The following is a 17,249-nucleotide window of genomic DNA, read 5'->3' as shown; positions in this document are numbered from 1 at the left end:
TATATTAGAATAAGCTATATGAAGAATACTATATATGAATACACAGTGTGAAAGACAGTATAAAATTAACGGTCCAGTGTTTAATGTCTCTATATACACTGAGTGTACAAAACAGGAACACCTGAACATGTGAAAGCTGTTGATGTTACATGTTAAATCCACTTCAATCAGTATAGTTGAAGGGGATGAGACAGGTTAAAGAAGGCTTTTTAAGCCTTGAGACAATTGAGACATGGATTGTGTGTGTGTGTGTGCCATTCATAGGGTGAGTGGGGAAACAAAAGATTCAGGTGCCTTTGAACGGGGTATGGTAGTAGGTGCCAGGTGCATTGGTTTGTGTTAAGAACTGCAAAGCTGCTGGATTTTTCACACTCAACATTTTCCCGTATGTATCAAGAATGGTCCACCACCCAAAGGACATCCAGCCAACTTAGCACAACTGTGGGAAGCATTGGAGTCAACATGGGCCAGCATCCCTATGGAATGCTTTCGACACCTTGTAGAGTCCATGCCCTGACGAATTGAGGCGGTTCCGAGGGCAAAAGGGAAAGTGCAACTCAATATTAGAAAACTGTTCCTAATGTTTTGTACACTCAGTGTATATGGGACATGGAAGTGGTGTTGGAGGGCCAGTAGGAGGCACTCTTTCCTCTGGTCTAAAAAATATCCCAATGCCCCAGGGCAGTGATTGGGGACACTGTCCTGTATAGGGTGCCGTCTTTCGGATGGGACGTTAAACGGGTGTCCTGACTCTCTGAGGTCATTAAAAGATCCCATGGCACTTATCGTAAGAGTAGGGGTGTTAACCCCGGTGTCCTGGCTAAATTCCCAATCTGGCCCTCAAACCATCATGGTCACCTAATAATCCCCAGTTTACAATTGGCTCATTCATCCCCCTCCTCTCCCCTGTAACTATTCCCCAGGTCGTTGCTGCAAATGAGAACGTGTTCTCAGTCAACTTACCTGGTAAAATAACGGTAAAATAAAGAAATAAAAAAATAAAAATAAATCAGCGTTGGCTGTGTGTGCGTATGTTTGTGAGTATGGGCGTACGTGAGTGTATATCTGAGTACGGAGTCTGTGTGTTTGTCTGTATGAGTGAGTCCTTTGTCTGTTACTTATTACAGGAGTACTACTTACTACTCTCACTTACTACAGAAAATGGTGTGATGGCTGTTCAACAGTCTGATGGCCTGGAGGTAGAAGCTGTTTTTAAATATTTCGGTCCTGGCTGTGATGCAGAATAGTATCGACGTATACACTGACTCGGTGACTGTTCATCAGTAAGTCCATAGAGGATGTTGTTGCCACTGTGACGATTAGAATTTATCCAAACCAAAAATCAGGGCTAGATGGCAGCAATCGAGCAAAACTGAAAGCGCAAACCACTGCATTTAACCATGGCAAGGTGACTGGGAATATGGACGTGTACAAACAGACCAGCTATGACCTCCGTAAGGCATTCAAAGAGGCAAAACGACAGTACTGGAACAAAGTGGAGTCGCAACTCTTACCCGTGTACATGGATGAACGCTTCTCCCTCTGTCATGGATGCCAGGGTTGCCCTTAGTTTGAAGATGTAATCCGGAAACAGGTGTTTTATACAACAGCCTTCTTTCTTAGTTCTTTTTTTTGGACTCTCCAATCATCATCTCTCTGCTTCCACCAGGCATTCCACTTATTTCAAAACTCGGTTAACTTCTTCCATGACAACGACACCGTTTCTTCCCCACCATTGTCATCAGGAGACTCTACAATGACTGGTTTGATACATGTTTTGACCTAAATCAGGGATTTCCTCATTGTCTGATTCATGGGTTGGCAGGTAGCCTAGTGGTTAGAGAGTTGGACTAGTAAATGAAAGGTTGCAAGATCGAATCCCCGAGCTGACACAGTAAAAATGAGTTGTTCTGCGCCTGAACTAGGCAGTTAACCCACTGTTCATAGGCTGTCATTGAAAATAAGAATTTGTTCTTAACTGACTTGCCTAGTTAAATAAAGGAAAAATGAATTCATTTTCAGTCAGCATGGCACAATCATCCTCTAGAAAGTAGTCCATCACCATGTTTTCCCACTGAGCTTTGTCGATAGCGCTATTAACTTCAAGGCAGCAATGTTGAGAGCGGTGTCAACACTTTTTGTCACTCCCTGATCTGTTTCACGTCCTTGTGATTGTCTCCACTCGCCCATCTTCCCCATTATCCCCTGTGTATTTATACCTGTGTTCTGTCTGTTGCCAATTTGTCAAGTCAACCAGCGTTTTGTCTCAGCTCCTGCTTTTCCCCAGTCTCTCTTTTTCTCGCCCTCCTGGTTTTGACCCTTGCCTGTCCCAACTTTGAGCCCGCTTGCCTTCCGTCCTGTACCTTTGCCCCTACTCTGGATTACCGACCTCTACTTGACCCTGTTCCTGCCTGTCGTCCTGTACCTTTGCCCCACCACTCTTGATTATTGACCCCTGCCTGCCCAACCTGTCACTTGCTAGACAGGCTTATCCACATGTACTTAGCAGCTCATGTTATAGACAGCATGCTACATGGGAGACCAATCCAAACTCAAGTTCAACCCATCCATTATCCTAGCCAATCATGGCTAGCCGGAAGGTTCCTCTATTTGCCATGGCTAAACCAACTAGTCTCAATATTTAACCATTATATTCATATTTACAGATGGCATACAATTATGTTATTGAGGCACATGAAAGTTCACATGTTCCAGAAGGCATTTCTGCCCAAAAACATATTTTGATTAAAAAAATAATAATAATCAAATGTCTCTCCTGTAAAGTAGTGACGTGCGACATACACCTAGTTTCTTGAAACGGGTCACAAATGGTCCCTTCACACAGACAGTGTAGTGAAGAAAGTGCAACAGCGCCTCTTCAACCTCAGGAGGCTAAAGAATTTCAGCTTGGCACCTAACACCCTCACAAACTTCTACAAATGCACCATTGAGAGAACCCTGTCAGGCTGTATCGCCGCCTGGTACGGCAATGCACTGTCTGCAACCGCAGGGCTCTCCAGAGGGTTGTGCGGTCATTCCAATGCTTCATCGGGGGCACACTGCCTGCCCTCTAAGACATCTACAGCACCCGGTGTCAGAGGAAGGCCAAGAAGATGATCAAGGACCTCAGCCGCTCGAGCCACAGCCTGTTCACCCAGCTAGCATCTAGAAGTAGGAGACAGTACGGGTGCATCAAAGCTGGGACCGAGAGACTGATAAACAGCTTCTATCTCAAAGCCATCAGACTGTTAAACAGTCACCATTAGCCGGACTCCGCCCAGTACCTGCCCTGAACATTAGTCACTGTTACTAGCCCGGCTACCAACCGGTACTCTACCCTGCACCTTAGAAACTGCTTTGCCATATGTACATAGGGTCATTGAACACTAGTCACTTTAATAATGTTTGCATACTGTTTTACTCACTTTCTATGTATATACTGTATTCTAGTCATGGCTCATCTGTATTTATATTCATATACTGTCTATACAAATCATTAAATACAGTGCATTCGGAAAGTATTCAGACCCCTTGACTTTTTCCACACTTTGCCTTATTCTAAAATTGATGAAATAATTTCCCCCCCTCATTAATCTACACACCCCATAATAACAAAGCAAAACAGATTTTTTGAAATTTTTGCAAATGTAAAAAATAATAATAACTTATTTACATATGTATTTAGACCCTCTGCAATGAAACTCGACATTGAGCTTAGGTGATGTTTCCATGTTTCCATGTTTCCATGTTTCCATGTTTCCATTGATCATCCTTGATATGTTTCTACAACTTGTTTGGTGTCCACCTGTGGTAAAATCAATTGCATGGACATGATTTGGAAAGGCACACACCTGTCTATATAAGGTCCCACAGTTGACAGTGTATGTCAGAGCAAAATCCAAGCCAGAAGGTTGAAGGAATTGTACTTACTGCTCCGAGACAGGATTGTGTCAAGGCAAAGATCTGGGTAAGGATACCAACAATTTCTGTAGCATTGAAAGTCCCCAAGAACACAGTGGCCTCCATCATTCTTAAATGGAAGACGTTTGGAACCACCAAGACTCTTCCTAGAGCTGGCTGCCTGGCCAAACTGAGCAATCGGGGGAGAAGGGCCTTGGTCAGGGAGGTGACCAAGAGCCCGATGGTCACTCTTACAAAGCCCCAGAGTTTCTCTGTGGAGATGGGAAAATCTCTGGAGAGACGTGAAAATAGCTGTGCAGCGATGCTCCCCATCCAACCTGACAGAGCTTGAGAGGATCTACAGAGAAGAATGGGAGAAACTCCCTAAATACAGGTGTGCCAAGCTTGAAGCATCATACCCAAAAAGACTCAAGGCTGTAGTCACTGCCAAAGTTGCTTCAACAAAGTACTGAGCAAAGGGTCTGAATACTTGTGAAATGTGATATTTCAGTTTAATTCATAATTTCTAAAAACCTGTTTTTGCTTTGTCGTTATGGGGTATTTTGTGTAGATTGGTGAGGGGGGAAAAACTGTGGAAAGAATCAAGGGGTCTGAATATTTTCCGAATGCACTGTATATTTTTATATTACAGATTCTGACATTTCTCATTCTGATATTTCTCAATTTCTTTCTTTTTAGTTCTTGGAGGATGTGTGTGTTGTTTTGTATTGCTAGTTATTATTACTGCACTGTTAGAGCTAGCATTTCACTGCACCTGCAATAATGTTTGTGTACCCGACCAATAAACTTTGATTTGATTTGCACCTGTACTATGTCTTTCTGCTAGATGGTAGCAGAGTGAACCGACCATGACTCAGGTGGCTGAGGTCATTGCTTATCGTCTTGGCCTTCCTTTGACACTGAGTGCTGTAAGTGTCCTGGAGCGCAGGCAGCGTGCCCCCGGTGATGCGTTAAGCTGATCGCTCATTCGGCTGAGGGCGGTGCAGCTGCCGTACCTGGCGGTGATGCAGCCCGACAGAATGCTCTCAATTGTGCATCTATAGAAGTTCGTGAGGGTCTTTGGGGCCATGCAAAATTTCTTCAGCCGCCTGAGGTTGTAGAGGCGCTGTTGCGCCTTCACAGCGGTGTCGGTGTGGTGCGACCATTTTATTAGCGTTTCACTGCACCCGCTATAACGTCTGCTAAACTGTGTACACGACCAATAAACTTTGATTTTGATTTGATCAACTTTGATTTGAGAACCTCAAATATTTGAAGGAAAGTGACAGCCTCCCTCCTCACTACATTTGTGGTGGTTCAACTCTATAGCAGGGTTAGCATTAGCTTTCAGAAATCTGCCTTTACAAAACGAAGACCATCAAAAAATCTGTTTAAAACATTCAGTGTTTTTTTTGCTTCAATAGAGTGATAAGGGGCATGCAACTATAGTTTTTCTTCACACAAAATACATTAGTGCAACATATTCATCAGGAAATCATTTTCATCAGATGACAACAGTTGGCTGCAGCAGTCAATCAGCTTACAATGAAAAAGCAAGGTATTTTTGCAAAAACAATGGATGACCATCATATTTCTAAGGCGTATCATAGAAATAATGTAGCCAGCCATATTTCCTAATGTTTTGCTTGAAGTTAATATTTCAATTTAACTTGCTGCCGGAAAGAAACTACACCTGAGGAAAGTACACGGAGAAAAGAAGTCTGCACGTCAGTCAGAGCGCTGTCTGGTGATCCAATGACTAGAGCAAAAATATTTCATAGAAGTGGAGAAGTGCAACTGAAGCACAAAATTAGTCCTTTTACATTCATGATCTGGTGCGAACCCTGACTGAACCGAGCAGAATTTACAATAAGAATAATTTTTAATCTGCGTTTACAAAACGCAGTAAGTCATTTTTTCTGGGTTTTATCTTTCCTTTTCTGCGTGAAAAACTCAGAATCCTGCGTTATCGCGACACCTGCGCCATATTAATCCGCCTCTTAGGATCCTGACGGTTTCTCCCCGATTTTGGGATTAAAGTGCCTGGATGTTGCGAGCCTGGGGTTTGTATGCTGGGTAGAGCAGTGCACAGTCCTGTCTGGTACAGAGCTCAAACACATTGTTCTGTAATGCTGAGATCAGCAGAGCTGAGGCTCCCAGGATAGCACAGGTGGATAAAGGGCTCATCTTCATAGGAAAAGTTACTCAGAGGAGTTCCATACCAACCATATCCATACATAACACTGTGGAGGAAATGTCACATTTCAACTCCATCCTCTACAAGTAGTAGAAGTTGTATTAATTGTTGTCTGGTATAGACAATCTGCCTGCACATACACACACATTCCCACAAACATGCCGAACGCACACATGTACGCACACACACACATACACTCCTCTCCACAGGCATGTCTGTGTGTAGAGATTACAAGCTGGTGAAGCAGTCAACTTCTCTAAGCCCCCTGTGTGTCACTGGCTTTACAGTGCTCTGCCGAGGAGACCAGAAGAAGCACCAAATCCCTCCACTCTGGAGTCTATCATTGCCCATCTTCCAACACAAACACACTACTAAATCTGTCTAAGTCAGGGGAGCGGTGGATCTAACCAAGCCTAATGTATTCCTTCAGTCCAATAGTTGAGTGAGTGGCTATTGTATTAATCTGCTTACTCTACTGCCAACCTACTGGGACTAGCTGCTTAGTGAGGAACTTCCCCAACAGATGGATGGATGTCTATATAGCAGCCACCTCCTACTCTAGTCTTACTACCTCATCTTTCACATGTCTTAATTCTTTACCTGCTCCTCTTTCCATCATCAGTCTTCTCTACCTTCTCCCTCATTGTTGGGGGTCCCCTACAGGATGAGAACTATGTCAGGACAGGGAAGAAAACCATCTCCCTGCCAGATACCAGCATGTTCTTAGGAGTTTAAACATACAAACACAGTCTCCATACAAACACAGCAATCCTATTCTCATCAACAATAATCTGCCTATTCAGGAGGAGAGGTGGACCTGCCATGACAGGGAGAGTAATAGAGAGAGAGAGAATGACATATGGAGAGGGGGAGAGGGAGATAAATAGAGGAGAGATCTGTTGAGTGAGTGCGGTCCGAGGTAAGAGTCTCTGGTGGTGCCCTCGTTGCCCAGCGACTTGCATTTAGCCAAGGTGCATGTAAAGATAGTCGCTAGTGAAAGTCTACACACCCATTGCACAGTCTTCACATTTTGCTGCCTTAAAATGTAATCTGCCAAACCTACAGATCTACACAACCTACTCCACATTTTCAGTGAAAGAAAAATTATAGAACATTTTCTAAATGAATAACAAAAAAAATTAAGATGTGTTGATTGCATATGTCTTCACACCCCAGAGTTAATACTCGCTGGAAACACCTTTGGCAGCAATTACAGCTGAGACTCATTTTGTATAAGATTCTACCAACCTTGCACAACTCTTAGGGCAACATTGTTATTGTCGAAATTGTTTAAATGTGCACTATGCAGAAATGGCTCTGCCATTTCCTGGTTACAAAGATTCTAATAGTTTGCCTAATTTCAGTTTATGTGGAAAAAGAAGCAAGTATAGTTTAGAGAATCATTGTATCATCTAAACTCCATAACACAAAATATTGTATTGTTAGCTCTTTGAAGCTGGTGTACAAAACCGAAAGTAAAAGACGCAAAAATGAAACTTAAAAATGAGAAGCAAAGAAATAGCGCACATAGAACAGATTTATTGATTTACTCCACTTCTTAGACTTGCTTTCAATAAGAATGACAGATCTATAACTCATATTTCTATGTGAATTCACCCAAAAAGTTACATATTGCAGCTTTAAGCTCAGTAAATCAAATCAAATCATATATGATCATGACTGCGACTGGATCATTCAGGAACACACCACCTCTTGGAAAGCCATTCTGGGGTGTCTTTGGTATTTAAGTTTGTGTAATTGTCCTGCTGAATAATAAAACACATTGTATTTTTTCAGAAGACGGTGGGTGTTCCTCTAACTTTTTACCTGGGCTTTTCTCCTTTCATCCTTTTTAATCCTGACTAACTCCCCAGTTCCAGCCAGTGACAACCCATTACCAACCTACTATCACAAATTATCGTGACATAGACACTAATTACTTATGCAAAATTTGTGACACACACAAAAAACTAAAAAAATTACATGATTTGATATACTGTGCATTTCAATCACCGATGAAGGCAGTAAGTTACTTTAGACAGAAACGATACTGGGGAGGTTGGTTGGGGAGGACCGGTGGGCGTATAACGCGTAGGTCTAGCAACCCAAACGCGTGTTCGAATCACATGATGGACAACTTTAGCATTTTAACTAATATGCAACTTTACAACTACGTACTACTTTTTTAGCTACTTACCTAGCATGTTAGCTAACCTTAACAATTTAAATACCCTTACCCTAACCTTAACCCTTATTCCTAACCTTAACCCCTAGCCTAGCTAATGTGAGCTACAACACAATTTAATTCTTTATGAAGAAAATGTGCTACTTGACACAAATGCGTTAGGAAGAAAATTGTGTGGTAGACATGAACATTGTGTATTCAACACAATGCGTTATAAAGAAAATCGTGTGGTGGACATGAAAAAATGTACTTTTTTGTGTGCCTGTCACAAATTTAAATTAAGTAATGTGTCGATTTCACAATAATCTGTGATAGTGTGTTACCATTACATGACGGTGCCACCTGACAATACCTAAAAATACAGAGGGTCACCAACATTGATTTCACTCCACAGTACTGGTCTGTATGACAACGTGACAAGAAAGCCTGTGTTAAAAAATCCACTCCAAATCATCCATTCTTTTTTCAACAAGGCCATTAAGTAATACTGCAAGACAACACAGCAAAGAAATTAACTTTTTTTTGCCTAAATTAAAACTGCAAGTTTGAGTCAAATTCAATACAACACAGAGTGAAACCCTCTGTATTTTCAAGTATTGTGGTGGCAGCATCATGTTATGGGTATGCTTGTCATCGGCAGGGACAGGGGAATTTGTCAGGATCAAAAAACCCACAGTCTTCTGTAAATCTTACCCTGGGATATATGTAGTTAATTTGTCATAGGGACAATTGCACACATGTTACTGACAAAGATACACCAGAATGGCTTTCCAAGAGTTCAGTCCAGTTCGGTCCAGTCTCAGTCCTGACTTAAATTTTTTACGGGCTGAATATTGCTGCCCATAAATGATTCCCAATCACATTAACTGAGCTTGAGCAATTTTGACAAAAACAATGGATATACAGTATGTTGCCCTAAGAGTTGTGCAAAGTTGGTAGAATCTTATACAAAATGATTCACAGCTGTAATGGCTCCCAAAGGTGCTTCCACCAAGTATTAACTCTGGGGTGTGAAGACATACACAAGCAAGACATTTTGGTTGTTTTTATTTTTTATTAATTAGAAAAATGTTCAGTGTAGATCTGTAGTCGAAAAAATCGAATGTAATCCCTTTTTAGATTTAATTTTAAGGCAATAGAATTTGAAGACTATGCAAGGGGTGTGTAAACTTTCACTAGGCACTGTAAGTCTCCCAGTCTCAGTTTAATGTGGCATTGGTTTATAATTCTCTTGAAGTTTCCCAAGCAAGCGATGGAAAATGGAGGAAAAGCACAATCAGGGTCCCTGTTATCTATCCTTTTCTGCTCTCCTGACCATCTCTCTATCTCTCTCTCCGCCGAGCTGCCACCATGACGCCCCGTTTCCCATCACAGCCTCGTGGTCCGGTGGCCTTGGCTTTTTCTAAGCTCGTTAAACTAACATGCACTGCTGAGTGTGTCGAGGAAAGATAACGCGTACAAAATAAAGATATGATTGCTCTTTTTTTCTTAATCTTTCTTCTTAATCCCTTTTCCTTTTATTTTGCCATTATTGGGAATGTAAGGGTATGCTAGTGTAAGGTGTTCTGTTTCCAGGCATAGTGTCAATTCACATCCAGACTCAGGGCTCTCTTTCTCTCTCTGACCCACAGTGCAGGCTGGGCTGGACTACAGTGTTGTCCAGTTATTCTGAGGGTATCAGAGACGTCATCTTGTCTCCTACTGTTCCCCCTGCGCAGTTGTGAGTGGAGAGCTTGTTGACAGTGATATGAGAACCAAGTGGGAAGCAGAGGTTATTAACCCAGAGTGGATCCTCTTATGTAACTCTGTCATTCACTCCTAGTCTCAAATAATATCTGTCCTGCCAGTTTGGGTGATGAGGATTTAAAAGACTGTTAATAAGTATGTCTTTAACAGATTTAGAAACAGAGTATGCATTCAATTCAGTTACAATAGGAACTGACTTTGAGATGAGGCTTGCACATCTGGTCAACATTGTCAACCACATTGTCAGGTGAAAATACACTACATACGAAAGTATGTGGACACCCCTTCAAATTAGTAGATTCGGCAATTTCAGCCACACCCGTTTCTGACAGGTGTATAAAATCGAGCACACAGCCATGCAATCTCCATAGACAAGCATTGGCAGTAGAATGGCCTTACTGAAGAGTTCAGTGACGTTCAATATGGCAACATTATAGGATTCCAACAAGTCAGTTTGTCAAATTTCTGCCCTGCTAGAGCTGCCCCGGTCAACTGTATGTCAAATCAAATCAAATCAAATTTTATTAGTCACATACACATGGTTAGCAGATGTTAATGCGAGTGTAGCAAAATGCTTGTGCTTCTAGTTCCGACAATGCAGTAATAACAACAAGTAATCTAACCTAACAATTCCACAACTACTACCTTATACACGCAAGTGTAAAGGGATAAAGAATATGTACATAAAGATATATGAATGAGTGATGGTACAGAACGGCATAGGCAAGATGCAGTACATGGTATAGAGTACGGTATATACCTATGAGATGAGTACTGTAGGGTATGTAAACATAAAGTGGCATAGTATAAAGTGGCTAGTGGTCCATGTATTACATAAGATGGCAAGATGCAGTAGATGATATAGAGTACAGTATATACATATACATAAGAGATGTGTAATGTAGGGTATGTAAACTTTATATTAGGTGGCATTGTTTAAAGTGGCTGGTGGTACGTTTTTACATAATTTCCATCAATTCCCATTTTTAAAGTGGCTGGAGTTGAGTCAGTATGTTGGCAGCGGCCGCTAAATGTTAGTGGTGGCTGTTTAACAGTCTGATGGCCTTGAGATAGAAGCTGTTTTTCAGTCTCTCGGTCCCTGCATTGATGCACCTGTACTGACCTCGCCTTCTGGATGATAGCGGGGTGAACAGGCAGTGGCTTGGGTGGTTGTTGTCCTTGATGATCTTTATGGCCTTCCTGTGACATCGGGTGGTGTAGGTGTCCTGGAGGGCAGGTAGTTTGCCCCGGGTGATGCGTTCTGCAGACCTCACTGCCCTCTGGAGAGCCTTACGGTTGTGGGCGGAGCAGTTGCCGTACCAGGCGGTGATACAGCCCGACAGGATGCTCTCGATTGTGCATCTGTAGAAGTTTGTGAGTGCTTTTGGTGACAAGCCGAATTTCTTCAGCCTCCTGAGGTGTGCTGTGCTATGTGCTGTTATTGTGAAGTGGAAATGTCTAGGAGCAACAACAGCCTAGCCGCAAAGTGGAAGGCCACACAAGCTCACAGAACCGGACCGCCGAGTGCTGAAGCGCGTAGCGCTTGCAACACTCACTACCGGGTTCCAAAGTGCTTCTAGAAGCAATGTCAGCACAATAACTGAATCTGGGTTTGGCAGATGCCAGGAGAACGCCACCTGCCCCAATACATGGTGCCAACTGTAAAGTTAAGTGGAGGAGGGATAATGGTCTGGGGCTGTTTTTCATAGTTCGGGCTAGGCCCCTTAGTTCCAGTGAAGGGAAATCTTGACGCTACAGCATACATTGACATTCTAGATGATTCTGTGCATCCAACTTTGTGGCAACAGTTTGGGGAAGGCCCTGTTTCAGAATGACAATGCCCCCGTGCACAAAGTGATGTCCATAGAGCAATGGTTTGTCAAGATCAGTGGCCTGCACAGAGCCCTGACCTCAACCCCATTGAACACTTTTGGGATGAATTGGAATGCAGACTGCGAGCAAGGCCTAATCATCCAACATCAGTGCCCGACCTCACTAATGCTCTTGTGGTTGAATGGAAGCAAGTCCCTGCAGCAATGTTCCAACATCTAGTGGAAAGCCTTCCCAGAAGAGTGGAGGCTGTTATAGCAGCAAAGGTGGGACCAACTCCATATGAATGCCCATGATTTTGGAATGAGATGTTTGACAAGCAGATGTCCAAATACTTTTAGTCATGTAGTGTATCAAACTAGGACAAGGTTTTTTACAGGGATTCTCACTCTTAATGACACTATTTGAATAATGGGGAACCAACAGTAGCTCATGGAGAAATCCTGCCTGGTCAGCAGAAATACTAAAAGCTAAACTTGAAAGTCAAGCAGCTGTAATCTGTGTTAGAAAGTGATAACTGTAACTCTACTCCTTTATAGTCATGCAGATGGCACTAATTCTATTATATTTCATTACAAGCTGTCATCAGATTAATGTGCCTGTTCTTCTTATTTACGTTTAGTTTTATTTAACCTTTATAAAAATCAACAAATTCAAGAAAGACCTGGCATTTGTACTGTATTTCTCTTCACTGAAACCCTCGTCAGAACTTAGTATCATAGTATTATGTCCCATTGCTGTTTGATTGAAAATGATATGTATTTGTGGTCCCTAGTGCTAGAAAGGCCCTTTCTGTTCCAAACCACTTTGTTCATCAGGGTTAGTGATCCAGCATCCTCACCTGACAAAACAATTCCCTTAGTAGGTTGCATTAGCAGGGAGCGCCCTTCACCTCTGCTCACCTGTATCCTGATTTGATTATATTATTATTATTTTCGAGATTTTGAGATTTGAGATGCATATCTCTGGTTATCCAGAAGGCATTGGCTTTAATTAGCAATCATGAAAAATAAGCTATTTGGTTATAAGCCAGCATTTCCCAAACTCGGCCTGTGGATCCCAAGGGGGCATGTTTTGGTTTTAGCCCTATCACTACACAGCTGATTCAAATAGCCAAACCTTGATGATTAGTAGATTATTTGAATCAGCTGTGTAGTGCTATGGCAAAAACCAAAACATGCACCCAGGGTGGGACCCAGGACCGAGTTTGGGAACCGCTGTTGTAAGCTTTCACCTTTGGTTGAGTCACCAAATTGGCATCTATAACGATAACTTTTTCATGAAATGTTTTTAGTTTTCTTTGAAAAGCTTTAATTTAGAGTTAAAAAAGTGTTACTTTCAAGTGTGGAAAGTTTGCCTTTCAGGAGTTACATGTGGTGGTGGTTTCTATCCAATAGTAGTGATGGCTTTGGATGTCAAGGTCAGACATATTAGCTGAAGTGTTACGTGTAGTGATTGCTATAGAAAAAGTGTCAGGTAACGGTGTTGAAAAGGAGCTGGTTGTGATTTGGAGTGAAAGGGCTGACAGGTAATCTAGTCTGGCTCCACTGACCAGACACGTCAGGCTGTAGACTAAAAGTGTCAGCCCAGGCGCTTTTCTCTCCTCCACTCCCACTTTGTCCCTCTCTCTATACCTCTCTAACTCAGACATCTTGTTCTGTAATCAGTGCTGAGGGTTGGCCTCCTGTCCGTGGCGGCGGGAAAGAGCACTGAGGCGATTGTTGCCATGCCTACCTAAGGCGCACTGTGGCTTGACCACACACATGCATAGGCACACTGCGCGCACTCACACACACACATCATTGTAAGTAAGCTTTTCACTGTAAGGGTTACACCTGATGTATTCGGCGCATGTGACAAATACAAATTTGATTTGATTACACATCAGCTTTCCCTCTGCAAAAACCCAGGAATCACTGGTGTGTGAAACGCTTAAACATGTAGAGTTTTTCCTTGTTTTTCTCTTTAGTTTTTTTGGCTGCATACAAGGAGATTTACCTCCTGTCCTAATGAGTATACTAGTCAAGCCTACCGCTGTACAGAGGGCAAGCCATACTGAAAATCCATATTAACTACAGTAAGCATCTAGTGTCATTGTGTTCTCCACTTTTTTTTTTTTGCATTGTGGAGAAAAGAGCAGACCATCAGATTGTTGTTTTGAGAAAAAGAACAGCCCATAGCAGCCTAGAGAGGTATAGAGCTATGCTTCAGTGACATGTAGTCCCTCGTCTCCTGCTGAACTCTGATATGCGAGGGCTTGGGCAAGAGTTGGGGAAGCGTTTCTGGGCGTTGGGAATGGGTTTAAGTGGGCGGGAGGCAGTGAGCTAATTACTGTCTGCTGTGTTTTACTTTGCCACACTGCTGAGTGTCTTCTTTGAAGCTCACCTCCCTCCTTCTGTCTCTCTCCCTCCTCCCTTTCCCTTTCTCCCTCCCCCATGTGTTTCTCCCTGTAGGCATTGCCATCGCCAGTGCCCTGATTGACACCTCGCAGCAGAAACCTGGAGACTTCAAAGATAAGTACCACGGCCTGAAGAACCGCAAACTGCACGCAGTAACACATCAGGGGACCTGTGTTTGAACCGCCTGACCAAAAGGGGAGCCTGAATGCACCTGAAAGGACCGCGAACGCTTCTGTTTTATGACCAGTTCTTGCTCTATTTTTATCAGTCTCTCAACAACACGGCGTGCTGAAGTGAACCTGGTGATAACAGAATCCCTTTATTGAGACGTTGAGTGTCAGCAAGCAAAGTGTGCCTCATCTCCACGCCCTGTAATGTTGTTTTTTCCCAGAGTGACTTGTCTGCTCTCTGGTTGGATCTCTGCCCAGCCCAGCTGGAGGGTTCTGGACTTCCCATTGGCTCTCTGTCAGGAAGTTTGTAGTCTGCACTTCCTCCCTGTGAACACATCTCCTTAAGAGTTCAGGAAGAGTCACCACTGGAAGTTTGAATGTCATGTGACGTGAGTCTGAAAGAACAATGCCAAGGGCCTCTTGCTGGTGAGATGTGTGCTCATTTTGATACAAAGATAAAAGCTCCTTTATGTTTTATTTTAATGTATGTTCTGCCCAAGTTCAATCCAGGCTAAATGAACAGAGCAGCTTATGGGTCTAGATAGAATAGCTTGTGACTTGACTATATGGTTGCTTCACTCTGAGGTAAGGTATCCTGTGCTGAGGATTCCTCCCAGGACTTAGCCTACCAGCAGTACAGCATGTCATGGCCTAATGAAGAAGTCGGATGCAAAGAACAGCGGGAAAAAAGGAAGAAAACTGGTATATCAGTATTGAAACATGCCTGTTTGTTTGTTATGTTTAACTTCATTGTCAAAGAGCAATGGCATAACATTTAGAATGGCATTTAAATGCATGTCCTCTCCATGTTTCATATACAGTCTGGTCCAAAATTATTAGCACCCTTGATAAAGAAGAGCAAAACATACTGTATAAAATCAATAATACATAATACTGAGCTATATTGTATGTATATAAAAAAAAATGAACATTATATGATTTTATACTAATACAAATGCTCAGAGAAAGAGTTTTAAGTAATGAAAAACATTCTCAAAAAGATAGGGTCAAAATTATTGGCACCCCTGTTTTGAATACCTTTGAATACCTATTATAATAATAATCAAAATAATTTATGCCAAAGTTACTTACAGTCGTGTGTGCATACATTTTCATATGGGTAGTCCCAGCGGGAAAACACACAATACTTCACCTTGCAAGGATAATATGAGATTGAAGAACACATTGGGAGGGATCTTAGACCATTCCTCCATACAGAATCTTTCCAGATCCTTATGGGCTGCCCTTTTCAATTCAAACCACAGGTGTTCGACCACAGATTTCCTGAGACAAATGACCATTGCAAAATGTTAATTTTGTGGTCAATTAACCATTTCTTTGTTGAATTTGATGTGTACTTTGGGTTATTGTCTTGCTGGAAGACCCACTTCGAGCCAAGTTTCAGCCTCATGTCAGAGGCAACCAGGTTTTGGCTAAAATGTCCTGGTACTGGGTAAAGTGTATTATGCCATACTTAACAAGGGCCCGAGGACCAGTGGAAGCAAAATAGCCCCATAACGTCAAAAATCCACATTATTTTACAGTGGGTATGGGGTTATTTTCTGCGTATGCATCCTTCTTTCAACGCCAAATCTACCACAGATCTATTTTTTCATATATATATATATATTACTTGTTAAACTAAATCTCTTTGTCTGAGCAATTGTATTAGTATAAAATAATAGAAGTAAAAACTTTTTTTTGCATAAAATATAGCTCAGTATTTGTATTTTCTGCTCATCTTTATCAAGGGTGCCAATAATTTTGGACATGACTGTATGTGAAGATGTTTCAACATATTTGTCAGTATCTGTCAACACATATACTTTATACATATCAAGACTCCTTGATTTATTTAAGTATAGATTTAGAATATAAAATAATACTTTAATTGCTACTCCTTTTTTATTTTGCCATATTTTATTGTGATTGTGTATGATTGTGTTTCTAAGGGAATGACAAGGGCATACAGTTAGAAAAGGCAACTCCTAACAAATTGTACTTAGCTCTGTTTTCTTGTACAGTATGTTAATAAGACAAAAACCAAATGATTAATTTAACCTCAATATCCAGGTCGTTTAATTTGTGTTACACACTAACTCAGCTTGGATCCTGCAACTCTATTCAGCCTATACCATTCTTAGTTCCAAAATGTTACATATGTTTCCTTTCCTACTCTCTACCTGGGATTTCTTCAAGGAATGGAGGAAGGAAGCATGCATGCATATTTTTGGCATTTGGGCTGTTTGTTTTCTCTGTATGACTTTGAAGTTTGTCGTGTTTACACTTTTATCCGAAGCATCCTATGTTCTGTGTCACGCTTTGTCTTGTAAATCATTGTAAACAAACCCTAATAAATTATCACACTTAAATGTACATAAGAAATGTAGAAATGTGATAAATCTAATGTTTTCCAGTCAGGTGAACTACATGAAATGTATTTTACACAGATCTGTTGAAATTTGTATGAATGAAGAGCAGCTCACCTCATTATTTTGTTCATTATGGGCATATTATGTAAAGTTACAATTAAACATTTTGATGCTTCTTAATACTGTGATTAAAACATGTCTCCTTTGTATTTTTTTTGCCTCTCAATTCTCAAGCTTTATTGATTTCATGCACCAGATGTCAATTTGATTGACTTACAAGCAGAGAGTACTTAAAGATACTGACATCGGACACCTTGAAAGATCCGCCAAAAGGATGTCTTGGTTTGATCGTTCATATATAGAATGTGTGGTGATTTTGATATGTAATGTGTCTTATGCGACTTATTACACTTTCAAGACTAGGGGCTCTATTCAATCTGTATAGCTTAA

The 17,249-nt window shown here is 41.6% G+C and overlaps 1 protein-coding gene across 1 annotated transcript in view; it reads left to right on the top strand.

The window, feature by feature from the left end:
- Positions 1-17,008, top strand: part of LOC129858385 (attractin-like protein 1) — a 345,360-nt gene extending 328,352 nt beyond the window's left edge. The window contains exon 30 of the mRNA XM_055927569.1: positions 14,312-17,008. Coding sequence (XP_055783544.1) covers positions 14,312-14,436 — 125 coding nt within the window. The 3' untranslated portion in view covers positions 14,437-17,008. The remainder of the gene's footprint in view (positions 1-14,311) is intronic.
- The last annotated feature ends 241 nt before the right edge of the window (positions 17,009-17,249 follow it).

Source organism: Salvelinus fontinalis, chromosome 1, assembly GCF_029448725.1.
Source record: "Salvelinus fontinalis isolate EN_2023a chromosome 1, ASM2944872v1, whole genome shotgun sequence".
Lineage (NCBI taxonomy): Eukaryota > Metazoa > Chordata > Actinopteri > Salmoniformes > Salmonidae > Salvelinus > Salvelinus fontinalis.
This window is presented reverse-complemented; position numbering and strand designations above follow the sequence as displayed.